The 23,321-nt window shown below is 51.1% G+C and overlaps 1 protein-coding gene across 1 annotated transcript in view; it reads right to left on the bottom strand.

Moving 5' to 3' along the window:
• The window catches only part of LOC140392492 (chromodomain-helicase-DNA-binding protein 5-like), a 167,817-nt gene that overhangs the window by 2,633 nt on the left and 141,863 nt on the right, over positions 1-23,321 (bottom strand). The window contains exons 34-36 of the mRNA XM_072477728.1: positions 13,790-13,985; positions 6,141-6,301; positions 799-925 (exon numbers count right to left, since the gene is read on the bottom strand). Coding sequence (XP_072333829.1) covers positions 799-925; positions 6,141-6,301; positions 13,790-13,985 — 484 coding nt within the window. The remainder of the gene's footprint in view (positions 1-798; positions 926-6,140; positions 6,302-13,789; positions 13,986-23,321) is intronic.

Raw genomic sequence — 23,321 nt, 5'->3', positions numbered from 1 at the left:
TTAGACAGATGGGTTCAGGACGGGTTTAGGCTGTTTACACTTGAAAGCACAGCCATCAAGGTGGGGCAAAAGGAAGGGAGGATGCACAAGAGGCCAGATTTGGATTGTTTTAAACCCCACTACACGTTCCACAATTTTACTCGCGGAGTCATTTTAGTTTTATCTAAAAAAGAAACTATGTTGAGTCATTAAAGCTCCACGTTTCAATCTTCAATCCTAAATTTCACCTCTGCACATTTATTTAGTCTTGACAAAATTGCACAAAGAGATGTTGGCGATCACTGTCCGTGTGGAGTTTTGCACATTCTCCCCGTGCCTGCGTGGGCCTCATCCCTCACAACCCCAAAAAGACGGGCAGGGCAGACGGATTGGCCAGGCTAAATTGCCCCTTAATTGGAAAAAAAAAAGTGGGGTACTCTAAATTTAAAAAAAAAAACGATGATGGAGATGTCCTGTTCCAGGTCAGTGGCTACCTCCTGGTACCATGTGGTCAGGGAGAGTGACAGGCCAGATTCCATCCATTTTATCAGGGGGGGAAATTACCTTCTCCATCTATCAATGTTTTTATCATTGTTTAGGATGTGGGTATCACTGGCAAGGACAGCATTTATTGTCCATCCATAGATACCGGGACAGGGCTAGTTAACAGTGAACTATGTGGGTGTGGGACTTGGGTCACAGAAGTGCAGATTTCCTCCTGTGAACCACTTAATCCAACAGCTTCATGCCAACTGATGGATGCCAGCCTTTTGTCTGCAGGATTTAGAGGAAGAAGGTGCATTTCTCAAGCATACATACCACTGATATAGGGCCCCAGGGGCATCTGGTTGTAATTAATGAGGGTTCCAGATCCTGGCCCTCGGAAGGTGGGTCCAAAGGTGTTACTGTACATCTGTGCTGCTCCATAGTGACCCTGTGGGAATGGCTGCAAAAGATGGTTAGTTTAAACAGAAATAGCTCAGATCATCAAACTCAACATTCTGGAATAGTTTACACAATTAAATCAAAACTTTAACTGCAGAATGTCCCCCTCCACCCATCTGAAAGTGTTGACGCATTAACCGAGCACCACATAGTTCTGCTTAGAGCTGTCAACATTGGGGAGCATCACAGTCAAATGTGATCGCACCCTCACTGCCTCGACACCCACCCCCCAAACACACACACACACACTGGGCTGTTCGATGGGACAGTGTAGAAGAACCTTTATTCTGTATCTAACCCCGTGCTGTATCTGTCCTGGGAGTGTTCGATGGGAACAGTGTAAAGAGAGCTTTACTCTGTATCTAACCCCATGCTGTACCTGTCCTGGGAGTGTTTGATGGGGACAGTGTAGAGGGAGCTTTACTCTGTATCTAACCCTGTGCTGTACCTGTCCTGGGAGTGTTTGATGGGGACAGTGTAGAGGGAGCTTTACTCTGTATCTAACCCCGTGCTGTACCTGTCCTGGGAGTGTTTTATGGGGACAGTGTAGAGGGAGCTTGACTGTATCTAATCCCGTGCTGTACCTGTCCTGGGAGTGTTTAATGGAGACAGTGTAGAGGGAGCTTTACTCTGTATCTAATCCCGTACTGTACCTGTCCTGGGAGTGTTTGATGGGGACAATGTAGAGGGAACTTTACTTTGTATCTAACTCCGTCTGCACCTGTCCTGGGAGTGTTTGATGGTGACAGTGAGGAAGCTTTACTCTGTATCTAACCCAGTGTTGTCTTCTATGAGGAGCTGTACAGATCCCAGCCCCCAGCGGGGGAAGAGGGGATGCAACGATTTTTGTACCCAACTGAGGTTCCCGGGGGTGGAGGAGCAGGAGGTGGCTGGTTTGGGGGCACCAATTGGGTTGGAGGAACTGATTAAAGGACTGGGGAGCATGCAGGCAGGGAAGGCCCCGGGTCCAGATGGGTTCCCAGTTGAGTTCTACAGGAAGTACGTAGACCTGTTAGCCCCGTTGCTGGTGAGGACTTTCAATGAGGCAAGGGAGGGGGGACCCTGCCCCCGACAATGTCTGAGGCGATGATCTCTTTGATCCTGATGTGGGATAAGGACCCACTGCAATGTGGGTCGTATAGGCCGATTTCGCTGCTTAACATGGATGCTAAGTTGCTGGCAAAAGTGCTGGCTACGATGATTGAGGACTTTGTCCCGGGGGTGATTCACGAGGACCAGACGGGATTTGTAAAGGGCAGGCAGCTAAACACCAATGTGCGGCGGCTCCGAAACGTGATTATGATGCCATCGGTGGAGGGAGAGGCGGAGACAGTGGCAGCTATGGACGCGGAGAAGGCCTTTGGCCGAGTAGAGTGGGAGTATCTCTGGGAAGTGTTGCAGAGGTTTGGGTTTGGGGAGGGGTTTATCAGTTGGGTTAAGCTCCTATATAGAGCCCCGGTGGCGAGTGTGGTTACGAATCGGCGGAGGTCGGAGTATTTTCGGCGGTATCGAGGGACGAGGCAGGGGTGCCCCCTGTTGTTTGCATTAGCAATTAAACCTTTGGCCATGGCATTAAGGGAGTCCAGGAAATGGAGGGGGGTGGTCCGAGGGGGAGAGGAGCATCGAGTGTCGCTGTATGCAGACGATCTGTTGCTGTATGTGGCGGATCCAGTGGAGGGGATGGTGGAGGTCATGGGACTTCTCGGACTATAAGCTCAATGTCGGGAAAAGTGAGCTCTTCGTTGTGCATCCAGGGGACCAGGGAAGAGGGATAGACGACCTACCGTTGAGGAGGGCGGAAAGGAGCTTTCGGTACTTGGGGATCCAAATAGCTAGGAGTTGGGGGGCTTAATTTGACGCGGCTGGGGGAGAAGGTGGAGGAGGACTTCAAACGATGGGACATGTTGCCACTCTCGCTAGCGGGCAGAGTACAATCGATTAAAATGATGGTCTCCCGAGGTTTCTTTTTGTGTTCCAGTGCCTTCAAATTATGATCACCAAGGCCTTTTTTAAGAGGGTAGGCAGGAGCATTATGGGTTTTGTGTGGGTGAATAAGACCCCGAGGGTAAGGAGGGGGTTTCTGGAGCGTAGTAGAGATAGAGGAGGGCTGGCGTTGTCGAATCTGGGTGGCTACTATTGGGCAGCCAACGTGGCGATGATCCGTAAGTGGGTGATGGAGGGAGAGGGGGCGGCATGGAAGAGGTTGGAGATGGCGTCCTGCAAAGGAACGAGCCTGGGGGCACTGGTGACGGCACCGCTGCTGCTCTCGCCGACAAGGTACACCACGAGCCCGGTGGTGGCAGCAACGCTAAAGATCTGGGGGCAGTGGAGACGACACGGGTGCGACGGGAGCCTCGGTGTGGTCCCCGATCATAGATAACCATCGGTTTGTCCCAGGAAGGATGGACGGAGGGTTTCAGAGCTGGCATCGGGCAGGGATTAGAAGAATGGGGGACCTGTTCATCGATGGGACGTTTGCGAGCTTAGGGGCGCTGGAGGAGAAGTTTGGGCTACCCCCGGGAAACGCTTTCAGGTACATGCAAGTGAGGGCGTTTGCGAGGCGGCAGGTGAGGGAATTCTGTATCTAACCTGTGCTGTACCTGTCCTGGGATTGTTTGATGGGGACAGTGTAGCGGCAGCTTTATTCTGTATCTAACCCCGTGCTGTACCTGTCCTGGGAGTGTTTGATGGGGACAGTGTAGAGGGAGCTTTACTCTGTATCTAACCCTATGCTGTACCTGTCCTGGGTGTGTTTGATGGGGACAGTGTAGCGGGAGCTTTACTCTGTATCTAACCCTGTGTTGTACCTGTTGGGAGTGTTTGATGGGGACAGTGTAGAGGGAGCTTTACTCTGTATCTAACCCTGTGCTGTACCTGTCCTGGGAGTGTTTGATGGGGACAGTGTAGAGGGAGCTTTATTCTGTATCTAACCCCGTGTTGTACCTGTCCTGGGAGTGTTTGATGGGGACAGTGTAGAGGGAGTTTTACTCTGTATCTAACCCCGTGCTGTACCTGTCCTGGGAGTGTTTGATGGGGTCAGTCTGGACGGTTTTTTACTCTGTATTCAAAATCGTGCTGTACCTGCCCTGGGAATGTTTGATCGGGACAGTGTAGAGGGAGCTTTACTCTGTATCTATCCCCGTGCTGTACCTGTCCTGGGAGTGTATGATGGGGACAGTGTAGAGGGAGCTTTACTCTGTATCTAACCCCGTGCTGTACCTGTCCTGGGAGTGATTGATGGGGACAGTGTAGAGGGAGCTTTACTCTATATCTAACCCCGTGCAATACCTGGCCTGGACGTGTTTGATGGGAACAGTGTAGAGGAAGCTTTACTCTGTATCTAAACCCGTGCTGTACCTGTCCTGGGAGTGTTTGATGGAGACAGTGTAGAGGGAACTTTATTCTGTATCTAACCCCGTGTTGTACCTGTCCTGGGAGTGTTTGATGGGGACAGTGTAGAGGGAGCTTTACTCTGTATCTAACCCCGTGCTGTATCGGTCCTGGGAGTGTTTGATGGGGACAGTGTAGAGGGAGCTTTACTCTGTATCTAACCTGTGCTGTACCTGTCCTGGTTTGAGGGGACAGTGTAGAGGGAGCTTTACTCTGTATCTAACCTGTGCTGTACCTGTCCTGGGTGTGTTTGATGGGGACAGTGTAGCGGGAGCTTTACTCTGTATCTAACCCAATGTTGTACCTGTCCTGGGAGTGTTTGATGGGGACAGTGTAGAGGGAGCTTGACTCTGTATCTAACCTGTGCTGTACCTGTCCTGGGAGTGTTTGATGGGGACAGTGTAGCGGGAGCTTTACTCAGTATCTAACCCAGTGTTGTACCTGTCCTGGGAGTGTTTGATGGGGACAGTGTAGAGGGAGCTTGACTCTGTATCTAACCTGTGCTGTACCTGTCCTGGGATTGTTTGATGGGGACAGTGTAGCGGCAGCTTTATTCTGTATCTAACCCCGTGCTGTACCTGTCCTGGGAGTGTTTGATGGGGACAGTGTAGAGGGAGCTTTACTCTGTATCTAACCCTATGCTGTACCTGTCCTGGGTGTGTTTAATGGGGACAGTGTAGCGGGAGCTTTACTCTGTATCTAACCCTGTGTTGTACCTGTTGGGAGTGTTTGATGGGGACAGTGTAGAGGGAGCTTTACTCTGTATCTAACCCTGTGCTGTACCTGTCCTGGGAGTGTTTGATGGGGACAGTGTAGAGGGAGCTTTATTCTGTATCTAACCCCGTGTTGTACCTGTCCTGGGAGTGTTTGATGGGGACAATGTAGAGGGAGTTTTACTCTGTATCTAACCCCGTGCTGTACCTGTCCTGGGAGTGTTTGATGGGGTCAGTCTGGACGGTTTTTTACTCTGTATTCAAAATCGTGCTGTACCTGTCCTGGGAATGTTTGATCGGGACAGTGTAGAGGGAGCTTTACTCTGTATCTATCCCCGTGCTGTACCTGTCCTGGGAGTGTATGATGGGGACAGTGTAGAGGGAGCTTTACTCTGTATCTAACCCCGTGCTGTACCTGTCCTGGGAGTGATTGATGGGGACAGTGTAGAGGGAGCTTTACTCTATATCTAACCCCGTGCAATACCTGGCCTGGACGTGTTTGATGGGAACAGTGTAGAGGAAGCTTTACTCTGTATCTAAACCCGTGCTGTACCTGTCCTGGGAGTGTTTGATGGAGACAGTGTAGAGGGAACTTTATTCTGTATCTAACCCCGTGTTGTACCTGTCCTGGGAGTGTTTGATGGGGACAGTGTAGAGGGAGCTTTACTCTGTATCTAACCCCGTGCTGTATCGGTCCTGGGAGTGTTTGATGGGGACAGTGTAGAGGGAGCTTTACTCTGTATCTAACCTGTGCTGTACCTGTCCTGGTTTGAGGGGACAGTGTAGAGGGAGCTTTACTCTGTATCTAACCTGTGCTGTACCTGTCCTGGTTTGAGGGGACACTTGAAACTCAATGTGTCTTCCAATCCCCAGCACTAATACCCCACACAGTTATAGGTAGAAAATAAACATAAAAAATAGAATAAACACAGAACATTGACACCGACTCCGGCTGTCCTATCCACAGCTGATTGGGAGAATCGAGGTCCTCCAATAAACCAACCCCCTGATTATATCAGACTGATAGCCCCCAAGGCACGGCAATCACATGGTGATTACCAGTCCCCACAACTCCCAGAGTGTCTCATCGCAATACCCGGGCCGGGTTCTCACCTGCTGTTGTGGTTCATTTCCCCGATTTGCCAGTCTACTCAAGATGCTTCGCTCCGACATCTGGAGCCGGGCAGCCACAGGCGGGATCCTGGACAGCATGTTGGGCAATCTCGTCACATCCGCCTTCATGTCGCTCAGGAGCTCCTCGAGTTGATTGAGGACTGAAAGAAACAGAAAGCAAACACAGGGCGAGGAGCTCAGGGCCAGGGTTTCAGTAGGAGGGGGCACAGCGTCAACACTTCCCAATAACAGCTGGCAACGCTCATAGCTGGCCTTCGGTTAGTCTGTAGCTCCTTAAGCCACAGTAACACCGTGCATCAAGTACCCAGCACAGCAACATCCCAGAGGGACACTGAGGGAGCACAAGGAACAGGGGCCAGGAAGCAGGGTCAACAATAAGAGGCAGTCATTTTATAAAACACTCGACCCTCACTCTGGATACACAGCTTCACATTTAATATTTAATCTCAGTTCCTCCTCCTTTATATGGATTCATTTTTGCTGCTTCCCTCGAGCAAGACGAATATATTTGCGTGTGGATTGGGAAAACATCCGGATCGATTATGCAGAATAAATCACAGAATAACATGGAAACTGGAAAAGATAATTGGCTGTTGTACATACAGGTTTGGGTATTGCGTTGTAATGATAAATGTTATTGGACCAGTAACCCAGAGAGCAAGGGTTCGAATACCATTGCAGCTCTTCCGAGAATTCAAATCCAGTTTAAAAAGTATGGAAGTAAAGGTCGCTGTCAGTAAATTGTCCATGAAGCCATCAGACGGTCATAAAACCCAATTGCTCCTTCAAGAAACCTTTCCCCGACAAGGCCTAAAAGTGACTCCACTCCCCCACGAAGGTGATGGAATCTATTTCCCTCTGATGTAGTCGAGCAAAACATTCAGTTGTATCAAAAACCTGCGTCTGTAATGGTTCAGGAAGGCAGACCCTGCTTCCACCACCACCTCAGGGAAACAAGGGCAGTGCAATGCCGGTCTTTCCAGCTACACACACATCCCAATCATTGTTTTGTTTTGTAACTACTTGGCAGTACCGCATCTCACCCTCTGACTGCTGGTGGAGGCCGAGAGAATGGCATTGGGCAGAAGATACTCTTCACCAAACAGTGGTTTGTTACTGATTCAAACAGAGCAGGATCCATTCCAATCCAGGACCATAGAATTCCTACAGTGCAAAGGAGGCCATTCGACCCACCGACCCTCCAAAAGAACACCCTTACCTAGGCCCACTCCCCTGTCCTATCTCCATAATCCCACCTAACCTGCACGACTTTTGACTGTGGGAGGAACCCGGAGCACCCGGAGGAAACCCACGCACACACGGGGAGAACGTGCAAACTCCACACAGTCACCCAAGGCCAGAATCAAACAGGGGTCCCTGGTGCTGAGGCAGCAGTGCTAACCACTGTGCCACCCTGCAGCCCTCAACCTGCACCAAGTTAGCAGGTATAAACCAGGCTTCAATTAAAAGCTCCTTAACCTGGGAGGGAGGGGGAATTAAACTCTGTATTCATCCTACCCTGGCCTTTCTATCCTACAGTTAGATGTAGCCTGGGCTAACTCAGCACAGGACAGGAGTTTAAATCTGACCATCCTGGCCTCTAGGGATCAGGCACTGCCATAACCACAAGGGGGAGTCTGTTCCTCTTTACCTGGCTTTCTGAGATTTCGTTATAAATTTAGAGTGCTCAATTCATTTTTTTTTTCCAATTAAGGGACAATTTTAGCGTGGCGAATCCACCTACCCCGCACATCTTCGGGTTGTGGGGGCGAAACCCACGCAAACACGGGGAGAATGTGCAAACTCTGCACAGACAGTGACCCAGAGTCAGGATCGAACCTGGGACCTCGGCGCCGTGAGGCAGCAGTGCTAACCACTGCGCCATCAGGCCGCCCCTGCTTTCTGTGATTTTGATGTGTTTCTGACCCAAGAGTGCCTGAGAGGGGGGGGGCTGAATATTCAGTACTTAAAAGAATCAGGAATCATCCCACGTCACAATTGTCCCGTATTAAAATTAGGGATTTGACGTCAAATTGCACCAGAGAGAACAGTATGTCAATCGGTTAAGCGATTGAAAACCAGACCTACTGCTTTTATACAATTATAAATATTCTCCAGCACCATCGCCATCCTTTCCACAATGAACAGGGGATGAGAGGGGAAGCTTATTACTCCAGATAACTACTTCAGTATAAGAAGCATGTTACAAAATAAGGTGTACATTGTCCCCTGGATACAATGCAAAATAACAACTTGCATTTTTACAGGAAGTTTAATGTAAAATGCTCCAGGTGCATCACGTTACCAGACAAGATGTGACGGCAAACCACACACGCAGGCATTAACCACATTTTAAAATGTTTTAATTAATTTGCAGGATGTGGGCGTTGTTCACTGTGCCAGCATTTGTTGCCCATCTCTATCCACCCTCCATTTCAGAGGGCTTTTGAGAGTCAACCACATTGCTGTGGATCTGGAGTCACATGTAGGCCAGACTGGGTAAGGACGGCAGATTTCCTTCCCTGAAGGACATCCGTGAACCAGATTTCTACAACAATCGCCAATGGATTCATGGTCATTGTTAGACTTCAGTTCCAGAGTTTTATTGAATTGGTGGGATTTGAATCCGAGTCCCCAGAGTATTATAATAATAATCTTTATTGTCACAAACAGGCTTACATTAACACTGCAATGACGTTACTGTGAAAAGCCCCCACTCGCGGGTACACAGAGGGAGAATTCAGAATGTCCAATTCACCTAACAAGCATGACTTTCGGGACTTGTGGGAGGAAACCGGAGCACCCGGAGGAAACCCACGCACACACGGGGAGAACGTGCAGACTCCGCACAGACAGTGACCCAAGCCGGGAATCGAACCTGGGACCCTGGAGCTGTGAAGCAACAGTGCTGCCCAGTGTTGCCCTAAGTCTCTGGATTACTAGCTCAGTGAGAGTAGAAGATCAGGCAGAGAGGTAAGTTTTAAAGGGCGACATAACGGAGGTGAGAGAGGTGCAGAGATTTAGGGAGGGAATTCCAGAGCGCTGGACCCTGGCAGCTGAAGGCGCAATGAAACTGGGATACAGTTGGAAATGGAGGAGCGTGGAAATCTGAGAAGGCTGCAGGGCTAGAGGAGGATATAGAGATAAGGAGGGGCGAGGTCCTGGAGGGATTTGGAACCAAGGATGATAATTTTTAGATAGAGACATTGCTGGACCAGGAGTCAGTGTAAATAAATATAGTAAGAAGTCTTACAACACCAGGTTAAAGTCCAACAGGTTTGTTTCGATGTCACTAGCTTTCGGAGCGCTGCTCCTTCCTGAAATGAAATGAAATGAAAATCGCTTATTGTCACGAGTAGGCTTCAATGAAGTTACTGTGAAAAGCCCCTAGTCGCCACATTCCGGCGCCTGTTCGGGGAGGCTGTTACCGGAATTGAACCGTGCTGCTGGCCTGCCTTGGTCTGCTTTAAAAGCCAGCGATTTACCCAGTGTGCTAAATCAGCCCCTCAGGTGAATGAAGAGGTATGTTCCAGAAACATATATATATAGACAGATTCAAAGATGCCAGACAATGCTTGGAATGCGAGCAACAACTCAGAATCGCCGAGCAGAAACTTATAGCCAAGTTCCGCACACATGAGTGCGGCCTTAACCGGGACCTGGGATTCATGTCGCATTACATTCATCCCCCACCATCTGGCCTGCGAAATCCTACCAACTGTCCTGGCTTGATACAATTCACACCTCTTTAACCTGGGGTTACCCCATCTCTGGATCTGTAAAGATTTAATCACCTGCTAATGCTCGCATTCCAAGCATTGTTTGGCATCTTTGAATTTGTCTATATGTATGTTTCTGGAACATACCTCTTCATTCACCTGAGGAAGGAGCAGCGCTCCGAAAGCTAGTGACATCGAAACAAACCTGTTGGACTTTAACCTGGTGTTGTAAGGCTTCTTACTGTGCTCACCCCAGTCCAACGCCGGCATCTCCACATCATAAATAAATAAACACAGGGGTGATGTGTGAACAGGACCCTTGCACCGTTTCCCTGCTTGGCCAGGGTTTTGAATGACTTCAAGTCTTTGAAGGGTAGAATGTGAGAATCTGGCTGGGAGTGCATTGGAATAGACATTGAACAATGTTACGAGTGAAGATTTCAACAGTAGGGCAGCACGATGGCGCAGTGGTTAGCACTGCTGCCTCACGGCGCCGAGGTCCCAGGTTCGATCCCGGCTCTGGGTCACTATCCGTGTGGAGTTTGCACATTCTCCCCGGGTCTGTGTGGGTTTCGCCCCCACAACCCAAAGATGTGCACGGTAGGTGGATGGGCCACGCTAAACTGCCCCTTAATTGGAAAAAAATGAATTGGGTACCCTAAATTTATTTTTAAAAAGAGAAGATTTCAACAGCAGACGAAGCTCGGCAGGTTTACGGAGATGGAAACAGGCCGTCTAAATGATGAGCCGGATGGGACTGAAGGGTCAAACGTGACACCGAGGTTGTGAACACCCTTGGTGCAGCTTCACTGACTGTTGCCAGGGAGACGGATGGAGTCAATGCCGAGGGAACGGGGTTAGAGTGAACGTCGGACTCGCAGTCTGATCATTTAAGCAGTGGAGAGGAAGGTGATGAGCTTGGCCTGGGTGTCACTAAGACTACACGCGGAGCCTGATGATGACACCAAGAGGCAACAAGTAAATGAGCATTGCTGGAGTCTCCAGAGTAAGAATGGAACCGGGTAAGTGGCGCCCCATCCAGCTGGATGATGATGATGATGGCGTGGTGTTGGAGGAGAATGGCAGGGTCAATCAGGTCAAAGATTTGCAGACAGATCCAGGAGTGGGGTAGGGTTTACCTTTACTAAGGATTTACCTTAGTCAGTCAAGAGGATATCATTTATGACTTTGATAAGGGTGGTTCTGTACTGTGATGAGTGGAAACCTGATTACAGATTCAAACATAGAATTCAGGAAGGGTGGACACAGAATTGGGAAGCGACAACACGCTCAAGAACTTAGGAGAGCAAATTAAACTGCACAATACCCCAGGTATATCCCCTCCCCGTACTGCACGAGCATATCCCCCCACCGCCCCCGCACTGTACAGTATGAGTGTATCTCCATGTAGTGTACAGAACAAGTATAACCCCCATACTGTGCAAAATGAGTATATCCCTGTGTATGTCCCCTGTACAGTGGATTATCTCCCCCCAATAGTGTACAGAGCAAGTATATATCCCCGTGTATGTAGAGCAAGTATATCTTGTGTACTGTAGCGTATATCCCCATGTACTGTACAGAATGAGTATATTCCCCTTTACTGTACAGAGTATATCCTCCGTTTATTGTACAGTATACCCCAAATTCAAAACCTTCCTCTGCAGAGTAACTAATGTAATCCATGTCTGCCCCCTTGTGGGATCAGCAGGCTGTACATCAATGGACAAAATGAGGAAATATAGATCAGGCCGAAATACTGAAAGATTTGTACAGCTGCCAAAGTCTCCTTCTTTGAGCAGAGGCTGAAACTGCGTCATCCATTCAGGTGGTGCCGGTTTTAGATTGCTGTCACTCCATTTGAAGCTTAAACAAACCCACTTCGGTAGATTTATTCGGTTCTCGTCGAACTTCCACAATGAACAATGAATCAAAAAGCAAAGAGCCGACTGCTCCTCCTGTCATCATGGCTGGTAAATGATGTCCCCAGTGTGAGGCACTGAGACAAACAAAGTTAGAAACGCAGCTTTGATTACAAGTCTCTGGTCTGTTGGTGATCAGCGGGGTTACACCACACAATTACTGCGCATGGCCGATCTCCACATTATAAACAGCATCGAGGAGGCACTGGAGAAAATTTACTAGAATAAACCACAACAGAGATCTTATACCCATCAGGAAAGATTGAACAGGCTGGAGCACTTATCTCCAGAAAAGACAGAGGTGACCTGATAGAAGCCTTAAAGATTATTAATGTGTTGGCTAAGATAGACAAAGATGTTCTCACTTGAGGAGAACTAGGGCTCCTATATACAAGATAGTCCCATCGGGAAGTCAGCAGAAACGTCTTTAGCCAGAGCGTGATTAGAACGTGGAACTCGCTACCGCAGGGAGTGGGTGAAGCAAATAACATAGAAGTGTTTAAGGAAAAGCTAGATAAACATGAGGGGGAAAAGGATAGGATTTGCTGATAGGGTGAGAGGTGGCTGATGTGGAGCAAAGGACAGTTGGAGCGAATGCCCTAATTCTGTGCTGTAAATTCTAGAATTCTGTAAAACTAGAGCAACACAAAATATTAACTTTTCTTTGTCAATTTTCTGGTCAAAGCAAGGGACATTTCTCCTCGAGATAGGAAGGCTTTTTATTTTGAAACATCAAACACTCCCAGTGCAAATACAGCACAGGGTTGGTTACAGAATAATGTTCCCTCTACACTGTGCCCATCAAACACTCCCAGGACAGGTACAGCACAGGGTTAGATACAGAGTAAAGTTCCCTCTACACTGTCCCCATCAAACACTCCTAGGACAGGTACAGCACGGGGTTAGATACAGAGTAAAGTTCCCTCTACACTGTCCCCATCAAACACTCCCAGGGACGGTAGAGCACAGGGTTAGATACAGAGTAAAGTTCCCTCTACACTGTCCTCATCAAACACTCCCAGGACAGGTACAGCACGGGTTATATACAGAGTAACGCTCCCTCTGCACTGTCCTATCAAACACTCCCAGGACAGGTACAGCACAGGGTTAGATACAGAGTAAAGTTCCCTCTACACTGACCCATCAAACACTCCTAGGACAAGGACAGCACGAGGTTAAACTCCCAAACTCTCCCAGGACAGGTTAAATACGGAGTAAAGTTCCCTCTACACTGTCCCCATCAAACACTCCCAGGACAGGTACAGCACAGGGTTAGATACAGAGTAAAGTTCCCTCTACACTGTCCCCATCAAACACTCCCAGGACAGGTACAGCACAGGGTTAGATACAGAGAAAAACTCGCTTTACACCGTCCCCATCAAACTCTCCCAGGACAGTTACAGCAGGGGGTTAGATACAGAGTAAAGCTCCCGCTACACTGTCCTCACCAAACACTCACAGGACAGGTACATTACAGCAAGGGGCGAGGTAGAGAAAACCATACCGCCAAACAGTACATTTAACCCTTCAGCTTCAAATAGTGCCCCCTTGATTGCTTCAATATAACCTTTTCATACCAGTCAACCTGCCGCCAGTTAATGTAACTCAGACCCATGATGAACTAAGCCGAGACTGGCTCATCTCAAATGGCCTATGGGCACCAGCAAAGTGGGCTTTTCACCACTTCCCAGCCAGTTTTAGGCAGTGTGTGACAACAATGTATCTCTAGCCCTTCACATTAAATATACGACAGCCAAAAAAATAAATTAAGATCACAATTACACCAGAGGCACTTCATTACAAAAAGCTGAATTTATTAGCAGATGCGCTAAAAAGGAACATTTTTTACAAGTTGATATTGCGGGGCAGTCAGTGCAAGTGATGCTGAAACTAATCTCTTATCTCTACGATGTCCAGGACCTGTGTGAATGGTCAGTGTGGAGGCGGGAGGTAGACGGGAGGGGGTGCCCGAGCTCACGCGACAAACCTTTGTGCAGAACTGCGTTGGCAGGCTTGTTACCGGCCAGAGACTCCTTGGAGAGGTGCTGGTGACTCTCGGCTAAGCATTCGACCTCGGCAAAGCGAGCGTTGAGGGCCATGGCAGGGTGATTGGGATCCTGGCTCATGTTGAGGTAAGCAGCTCTCCGCAGCTGTTCTTCAATCACCAGGGCCTGTTCCAAGAGCTGATTTTGGGGACGGGGGAGGTTGGAGGCAAGAAAAAGGTTAATTAGCACAGGGAATAATGCAACAGGAGTCCAGTTGATCACTTTAGCACCATCTGATTCCTAGCCCAGTCCTGGCTCATTACACCCAATATATTCCTGAGGCACACAGGACCAAGGTAGGGCGTCACCTAATAGACGCACTCCCTCGGTACGGCATCACCTAACAGACACACTCCCTCGGCACGGTATTACCTAATATACGCACTCCCTCGGTACGGCATCACCTAACAGACGGCACTCCCTCGGTACGGCATCACCTAATAGACGGCACTCCCTCGGCACAGTATTACCTAATAGACGCACTCCCTCGGTACGGCGTCACCTAATAGACGCACTCCCTCGGTACGGCATCACCTAATAGACGCCACTCCCTCGGTACGGCATTACCTAATAGACGCACTCCCTCGGTACGGCGTCACCTAATAGACGCCACTCCCTCGGTACGGCATTACCTAATAGACGCACTCCCTCGGTACGGTGTCACCTAACAGACGGCACTCCCTCGGTACGGCATTACCTAATAGACGCACTCCCTCGGTACGGTGTCACCTAATAGACGCACTCCCTCGGTACGGCGTCACCTAATAGACAGCACTCCCTCGGTACGGCGTCACCTAATAGACGCCACTCCCTCGGTACGGCATCACCTAATAGACGCACTCCCTCGGTACGGCGTCACCTAATAGACAGCACTCCCTCGGTACGGCGTCACCTAATAGACACACTCCCTCGGTACGGCATCACCTAATAGACAGCACTCCCTCGGTACGGCGTCACCTAATAGACGCCACTCCCTCGGTACGGCGTCACCTAATAGACGCCACTCCCTCGGTACGGCATCACCTAATAGACGCCACTCCCTCGGTACGGCATCACCTAATAGACGCACTCCCTCGGTACAGCGTCACCTAACAGACGCACTCCCTCGGTACGGCGTCACCTAATAGACGCACTCCCTCGGTACGGCGTCACCTAATAGACGCCACTCCCTCGGTACGGCATCACCTAATAGACGCACTCCCTCGGTACGGCGTCACCTAATAGACGCCACTCCCTCGGTATGGCGTCACCTAATAGACGCCACTCCCTCGGTACGGCATCACCTAATAGACGCACTCCCTCGGTACAGCGTCACCTAACAGACGCACTCCCTCGGTACGACGTCACCTAATAGACGCCACTCCCTCGGTACGGCGTCACCTAATAGACGCCACTCCCTCGGCACGGCATCACCTAATAGACGCACTCCCTCGGTACGACGTCACCTAATAGACGCCACTCCCTCGGCACGGCATCACCTAATAGACGCACTCCCTCGGTACGGCGTCACCTAATAGACGCCACTCCCTCGGTATGGCGTCACCTAATAGACGCCACTCCCTCGGTACGGCATCACCTAATAGACGCACTCCCTCGGTACAGCGTCACCTAACAGACGCACTCCCTCGGTACGACGTCACCTAATAGACGCCACTCCCTCGGCACGGCATCACCTAACAGACGCACTCCCTCGGTACGGCATCACCTAATAGACGCACTCCCTCGGTACGGTGTCACCTAATAGACACACTCCCTCGGTACGGTGTCACCTAATAGACGCCACTCCCTCGGTACGGTGTCACCTAATAGACGCACTCCCTCGGTACGGCGTCACCTAATAGACACACTCCCTCGGTACGGCGTCACCTAATAGACGCCACTCCCTCGGTACGGCGTCACCTAATAGACGCCACTCCCTCGGTACGGCGTCACCTAATAGACGCACTCCCTCGGTACGGTGTCACCTAATAGACGCCACTCCCTCGGTACGGCGTCACCTAATAGACGCACTCCCTCGGTACGGCATCACCTAACAGACGGCACTCCCTCGGTACGGCGTCACCTAATAGACGCATTCCCTCGGTGCGGCATCACCTAATAGACAGCACTCCCTCGGTACGGCGTCACCTAATAGACGCCACTCCCTCGGTACGGCATCACCTAATAGACGCACTCCCTCGGTACGGCGTCACCTAATAGACAGCACTCCCTCGGTACGGCGTCACCTAATAGACGCACTCCCTCGGTACGGCATCACCTAATAGACGGCACTCCCTCGGTACGGGTTCACCTAATAGACGCACTCCCTCGGTACGGCGTCACCTAATAGACGCACTCCCTCGGTACGGGTTCACCTAATAGACGCACTCCCTCGGTACGGCGTCACCTAATAGACGCCACTCCCTCGGTACGGCGTCACCTAATAGACGCACTCCCTCGGTACGGGTTCACCTAATAGACGCACTCCCTCGGTACGGCGTCACCTAACAGACGGCACTCCCTCGGTACGGCATTACCTAATAGACGCACTCCCTCGGTACGGCGTCACCTAATAGACGCCACTCCCTCGGTACGGCATCACCTAATAGACGCACTCCCTCGATACGGCGTCACCTAATAGACGCCACTCCCTCGGTACGGTGTCACCTAACAGACGGCACTCCCTCGGTACGGCGTCACCTAATAAATGCACTCCCTCGGTACGGTGTCACCTAATAGACGCCACTCCCTCGGTACGGTGTCACCTAATAGACACACTCCCTCGGTACGGCGTCACCTAATAGACACACTCCCTCGGTACGGCGTCACCTAATAGACACTCTCCCTCGGTACGGCGTCACCTAATAGACGCCACTCCCTCGGTACGGCGTCACCTAATAGACGCCACTCCCTCGGTACGGCGTCACCTAATAGACACACTCCCTCGGTACGGCGTCACCTAATAGACGCCACTCCCTCGGTACGGCATCACCTAATAGACGCGCTCTCTCGGTACGGCATCACCTAATAGACGCACTACCTCGGTACGGCGTCACCTAATAGACACTCTCCCTCGGTACGACGTCACCTAATAGACGCACTCCCTCGGTACGGCATCACCTAATAGACGCACTCCCTCGGTACGGCGTCACCTAATAGACGCACTACCTCGGTACGGCGTCACCTAATAGACGCACTCCCTCGGTATGACGTCACCTAACAGACACACTCCCTCGGTACAACGTCACCTAATAGACGCCACTCCCTCGGTACGGTGTCACCTAATAGACGCACTCCCTCGGTACGGCGTTACCTAATAGACGCCACTCCCTCGGTACGGCGTCACCTAATAGACACTCTCCCTCGGTACGACGTCACCTAATAGACGCACTCCCTCAGTACGGCGTCACCTAATAGACGCCACTCCCTCGGCACGGTGTCCTCTAATAGACGCCACTCCCTCGGTACGGCGTTACCTAATAGACGCCACTCCCTCGGTACGGCGTCACCTAATAGACACTCTCCCTCGGTACGACGTCACCTAATAGACGCCACTCCCTCGGTACGGCGTCACCTAATAGACACTCTCCCTCGGTACGACGTCACCTAATAGACGCACTCCCTCGGTACGGCGTCACCTAATAGACGCCACTCCCTCGGCACGGTGTCCTCTAATAGACGCACTCTGACTTCCGGGTGCGGCGATGACCAGCTAGGTCGCACGTTTCGGCAGCTCCTGGTGGAACGGTCTTTTGGGCTCTTAATAAGAGCCCCAACGGCAATTTTAACGGCTAAAAGCACTGTGCGGTAAACCAGAAGGGAATCCCCCCCTGGATACGGATGGAAAAAGGAGAGGAAAGTGGCCGGATTGCGGTGGATCCTTTAGAGCAGCGGCAAGGAAGGCAAGCAAAAACCAAGATGGCGTCGGAAGGTGGCAGTTTAATATGGGGCCCTGAACAACAAGAGTTCTTGAAACGCTGCCTGGAAGACCTTAAAAAGGAGATGAAGAAGGAGCTGTTGGCCCCGATATTACAGGCGATTGAAGGGCTAAAAGATGAGCAAAAGACCCAGGAGCGGGAGCTTCGTGTCGTGAAGGCAAAGGCTGCCGAGAACGAGGACGACATACAGGGCCTGGTGGTGAAGACGGAGATGCACGAGGCACAGCATAAACGATGTGTGGAAAGGCTGGAGGTGCTGGAGAATAATGCGAGGAGGAAGAATTTAAGGATTCTTGGTCTTCCTGAAGGTGTAGAAGGGGCGGACGTCGGGGCATATGTGAGCACGATGCTGCACTCGTTAATGGGAGCGGAGGCCCCGGCGGGTCCGTTGGAGGTGGAGGGAGCATACCGAGTGATGGCGCGAGGACCGAGAGCAGGAGAAATTCCCAGAGCCATAGTGGTGAGATTCCTCCGTTTTAAGGACAGAGAGATGGTCCTCAGGTGGGCAAAGAAAACTTGGAGCAGTAGGTGGGAGAATGCGGTTATTCCGCGTGTATCAAGACTGGAGTGCGGAGGTGGCGAGAAGGAGGGCGAGCTTTAATCGGGCCAAGGCGGTGCTTCATAAAAAGATTAAATTTGGAATGCTGCAGCCGGCAAGACTGTGGGTCACATATCAAGGGAAGCACCACTACTTTGAGACGGCGGATGAGGCGTGGACATTTATTGTTAAAGAGAAATTGGAATAAGCGGGTTATTAAAAAAAAAAGTTTGAGACTAAGTGGTGGGGCGAATATGGGGGGCGAAGAGGGGGGAAAAAGGGGGGAGAGATGATTTTTATGTTGTTAAACCTGCGACCCGGTAACTTTTCTCTCTTCCACAGGTTGTGGGGGAGGGAGGAGGTGGAGGAGATGGGGCGTTGGCCATTGGGGGTGGGGCCAAAAGGGAAGCGCGGGCCTTGTTCCCGCGCTATGATAACTATGGCGGGAATAGGGAAGCAGGAAGGAGGGGGCGTCGCACGGTGCGAGCCGAGGTCACGGGGGGAAGCCGATATCGGCCAGAGTTTGCTGACTTCTGGGAGCAACATGGGGGGTGTAACTACGCTAGTGGGGGATCTAGCGAGGGGGTGGGAGGGGGGATTTACTGGGTTGCTGCTGCTGGGGAGAAGGGGGAGCTGGTATGGGGTGGGGTGGGCGGGCACCGCCTGGGGGGGGACACAGCTGCGTGGGAACCGGGTGAGGAGCTGGATAAAAGGGGATGGCTAATCGACGGGGGGGGGGGTAAAGAGCCCCCCAACCCGGCTGATCACGTGGAATGTGAGGGGGCTGAACGGGCCGATAAAGAGGGCACGGGTACTCGCACACCTTAAGAAACTTAAGGCAGATGTGGTTATGTTACAGGAGACGCATTTGAAACTGATAGACCAGGTTAGACTACGCAAAGGATGGGTGGGGCAGGTGTTTCATCGGGGCAAGATGTGAAAAACAGGGGGGTGGCTATACTAGTGGGGAAGCGGGTAATGTTTGAGGCAAAGACCATAGTGGCGGATAGTGGGGGCAGATACGTGATGGTGAGTGGCAAATTACAGGGGGAGGCGGTGGTCTTAGTGAACGTATATGCCCCGAACTGGGATGATGCCAACTTTGAGGCGCATGTTAGGACGTATCCTGGACCTAGAGGTGGGAAAGTTGGTAATGGGTGGAGATTTTAACACGGTGCTGGAACCAGGGCTGGACAGATCGAGGTCCAGGACTGGAAGGAGGCCGGCAGCAGCCAAGGTGCTTAAAGACTTATGGAGCAGATGGGAGGAGTAGACCCATGGAGATTTAGCAGACCTAGGAGTAAGGAGTTTTCGTTTTTCTCCTATGTCCACAAAGTTTATTCGCGAATAGACTTTTTTGTTTTGGGAAGGGCGTTGATCCCGAAGGTGAGGGGGACTGAGTATACGGCTATAGCTATTTCGGATCACGCTCCACACTGGGTGGACTTGGAGATAGGGGAGGAAAAAGAATGGCGTCCACCCTGGAGAATGGACATGGGACTAATGGCGGATGAGGGGGTGTGTCTAAGGGTGAGGGGGTGTATTGAAAAGTACTTGGAACTCAATGATAATGGGGAGGTCCAGGTGGGAGTGGTCTGGGAGGCGCTGAAGGCAGTGGTTAGAGGGGAGCTGATATCAATCAGGGCACATAAAGGAAAGCAGGAGAGTAGGGAACGGGAGCGGTTGCTGCAAGAACTTTTGAGGGTGGACAGGCAATATGCGGAGGCACCGGAGGAGGGACTGTACAGGGAAAGGCAAAGGCTACACGTAGAATTTGATTTGCTGACAACGGGTACTGCAGAGGCACAGTGGAGGAAGGCACAGGGTGTACAGTACGAATATGGGGAGAAGGCGAGCAGGTTGCTGGCACACCAATTGAGGAAAAGGGGAGCAGCGAGGGTAATAGGGGGAGTGAGGGATGAGGAGGGAGAGATGGAGCGGGGAGCGGAGAGAGTGAATGGAGTGTTCAAGGCATTCTATGAAAGATTATATGAAGCGCAGCCCCCGGACGGGAAGGAGAGAATGATGTGCTTTCTGGATCAGCTGGAATTTCCTAAGGTGGAGGAGCAGGAGAGGGCGGGACTGGGAGCACAGGTTGAGACGGAGGAAGTAGTGAAAGGGATTGGAAGCATGCAGGCGGGGAAGGCCCCGGGACCAGATGGATTCCCAGTGGAATTCTATAGGAAATATATGGACTTGCTGGCCCCGCTACTGATGAGAACCTTTAACGAGGCGAGGGAAAGGGGACAGCTGCCCCCGACTATGTCAGAGGCAACGATATCGCTTCTCCTAAAGAAGGAAAAAGACCCGCTGCAATGCGGGTCCTATAGGCCCATTTCCCTCCTGAACGTAGACGCTAAGATTCTGGCCAAGGTAATGGCAATGAGGATAGAGGATTGTGTCCCGGGGGTGGTCCATGAGGACCAAACTGGGTTTGTGAAGGGGAGACAGCTGAATACGAATATACGGAGGCTGCTAGAGGTAATGATGATGCCCCCACCAGAGGGGGAAGCGGAGATAGTGGTGGCGATGGATGCCGAGAAAGCATTTGATAGAGTGGAGTGGGATTATTTGTGGGAGGTGTTGAGAAGATTTGGCTTTGGAGATGAGTATATTAGATGGGTACAGCTGCTGTATAGGGCCCCGATGGCGAGCGTGGTCACGAATGGACGGGGGTCTGCGTATTTTCGGCTCCATAGAGGGACGAGACAGGGATGTCCTCTGTCCCCATTATTGTTTGCACTGGCGATTGAGCCCCTGGCAATAGCATTGAGGGGTTCCAGGAAGTGGAGGGGAGTACTCAGGGGAGGAGAAGAACACCGGGTATCTCTGTATGCGGACGATTTGTTGTTGTATGTGGCGGACCCGGCGGAGGGGATGCCAGAGATAATGCGGATACTTGGGGAGTTTGGAGAATTTTCAGGATACAAACTGAACATGGGGAAAAGTGAGTTGTTTGTGGTGCATCCAGGGGAGCAGAGCAGAGAAATAGAGGACTTACCGCTGAGGAAGGTAACAAGGGACTTTCGCTACTTGGGGATCCAGATAGCCAAGAATTGGGGTACATTGCATAGGTTAAATTTAACGCGGTTGGTGGAACAGATGGAGGAGGACTTCAAGAGATGGGACATGGTATCCCTGTCACTGGCAGGGAGGGTGCAGGCGGTTAAAATGGTAGTCCTCCCGAGATTCCTCTTTGTGTTTCAGTGCCTCCCGGTGGTGATCACGAAGGCTTTTTTCAAAAGGATTGAGAAGAGCATCATGGGTTTTGTGTGGGCCGGGAAGACCCCGAGAGTGAGGAAGGGATTCTTACAGCGTAGTAGGGATAGGGGGGGGCTGGCACTACCGAGCCTAAGTGAGTACTACTGGGCCGCCAATATCTCAATGGATGGGAGAAGAGGAGGGAGCGGCGTGGAAGTGATTGGAGAGGGCGTCCTGCAGGGGGACTTGCCTACAAGCTATGGCGACGGCGCCGTTGCCGTTCTCGCCGAAGAAATACACCACAAGCCGGGTGGTGGTGGCTACGCTGAAAATTTGGGGGCAGTGGAGACGGCATAGGGGAAAGACGGGAGCCTCGGTGTGGTCCCCGATAAGAAATAACCATAGGTTTGCTCCGGGGAGAATGGATGGGGGATTTGGAACATGGCAAAGAGCAGGAGTAACACAATTGAGAGATCTGTTTGTAGATGGGACGTTTGCAAGTCTGGGAGCGCTGACCGAGAAATATGGGTTGCCCCAAGGGAATGCATTCCGGTATATGCAACTGAGGGCTTTTGCGACGCAACAGGTGAGGGAATTCCCGCAGCTCCCGACACAGGAGGTGCAGGACAGAGTGATCTCAAAGACATGTGTGGGGGACGGTAAGGTATCAGACATATATAGGGAAATGAGGGACGAGGGGGAGATTATGGTAGATGAGCTGAAAGGGAAATGGGAAGAAGAACTGGGGGAGGAGATTGAGGAGGGGCTGTGGGCTGATGCCCTAAGCAGGGTAAACTCATCGTCCTCGTGTGCCAGGCTAAGCCTGATACAATTTAAGGTGTTACACAGGGCGCATATGACTGGCGCACGGCTCAGTAAACTTTTTGGAGTAGAGGATAGGTGTGCGAGATGCTCGAGAAGCCCAGCGAATCGCACCCACATGTTCTGGTCATGTCCGGCACTACAGGGGTTTTGGGTGGGGTGACAAAGGTGCTTTCGAAGGTGGTGGGGGTCCAGGTCGAACCAAGCTGGGGGTTGGCTATATTCGGGGTTGCAGAAGAGCCGGGAGTGCAGGAGGCGAAAGAGGCTGGTGTTTTGGCCTTTGCGCCCCATGTAGCCCGGCGCAGGATATTGTTAATGTGGAAGGAAGCCAAGCCCCCGGGTGTGGAGACCTGGATAAATGACATGGCAGGGTTTATAAAGCTGGAACGGATTAAGGGGATCGGCTCAAGGGTTCACCAGGCGGTGGCAACCGTTCGTCGAATACCTCACAGAAAGATTGCGGGAATGGAAAAGAAGAAGACAGCAGCAGCAGCCCAGGGGGTGGGGGGGGGGGAGAGGGGGGGACCAGAAGGAATCTCAGGGATGTTAGTGTATAAGTATAATATGTATAGGTTGTTGTTATAGGTAATTGTATACTGGCCTGTTGAATTGTATTTTTGGAGAGTATTTATTTGGGACAAGGCAGTTGCCATTTAGTTTAGTTTTTTTAATGTTGATGTTGTTTATATATTATTTATTTCTTGTTTAAAAAACTGGCCATTGTTATTTATATTGTTATATTACTGTGTAAAGGATACACAATGTACTGTCATGGTTGGCCAAAAATTTTGAATAAAATATATATTTTTTTTAAAAAACTAGACGCACTCCCTCGGTACGACGTCACCTAATAGATGCACTCCCTCAGTACGGCGTCACCGAATAGACGCACTCCCTCGGTACGACGTCACTTAATAGACGCACTCCCTCGGTACGGCGTCACCGAATACACGCACTCCCTCGGTACGACGTCACTTAATAGACGCACTCCCTCGG

The sequence above is a fragment of the Scyliorhinus torazame genome, chromosome 16 (genome assembly GCF_047496885.1).
Source record: "Scyliorhinus torazame isolate Kashiwa2021f chromosome 16, sScyTor2.1, whole genome shotgun sequence".
Lineage (NCBI taxonomy): Eukaryota > Metazoa > Chordata > Chondrichthyes > Carcharhiniformes > Scyliorhinidae > Scyliorhinus > Scyliorhinus torazame.
Note: the sequence above shows the minus strand (reverse complement) of the source record. Positions and strands in the feature narration are given on the sequence as shown.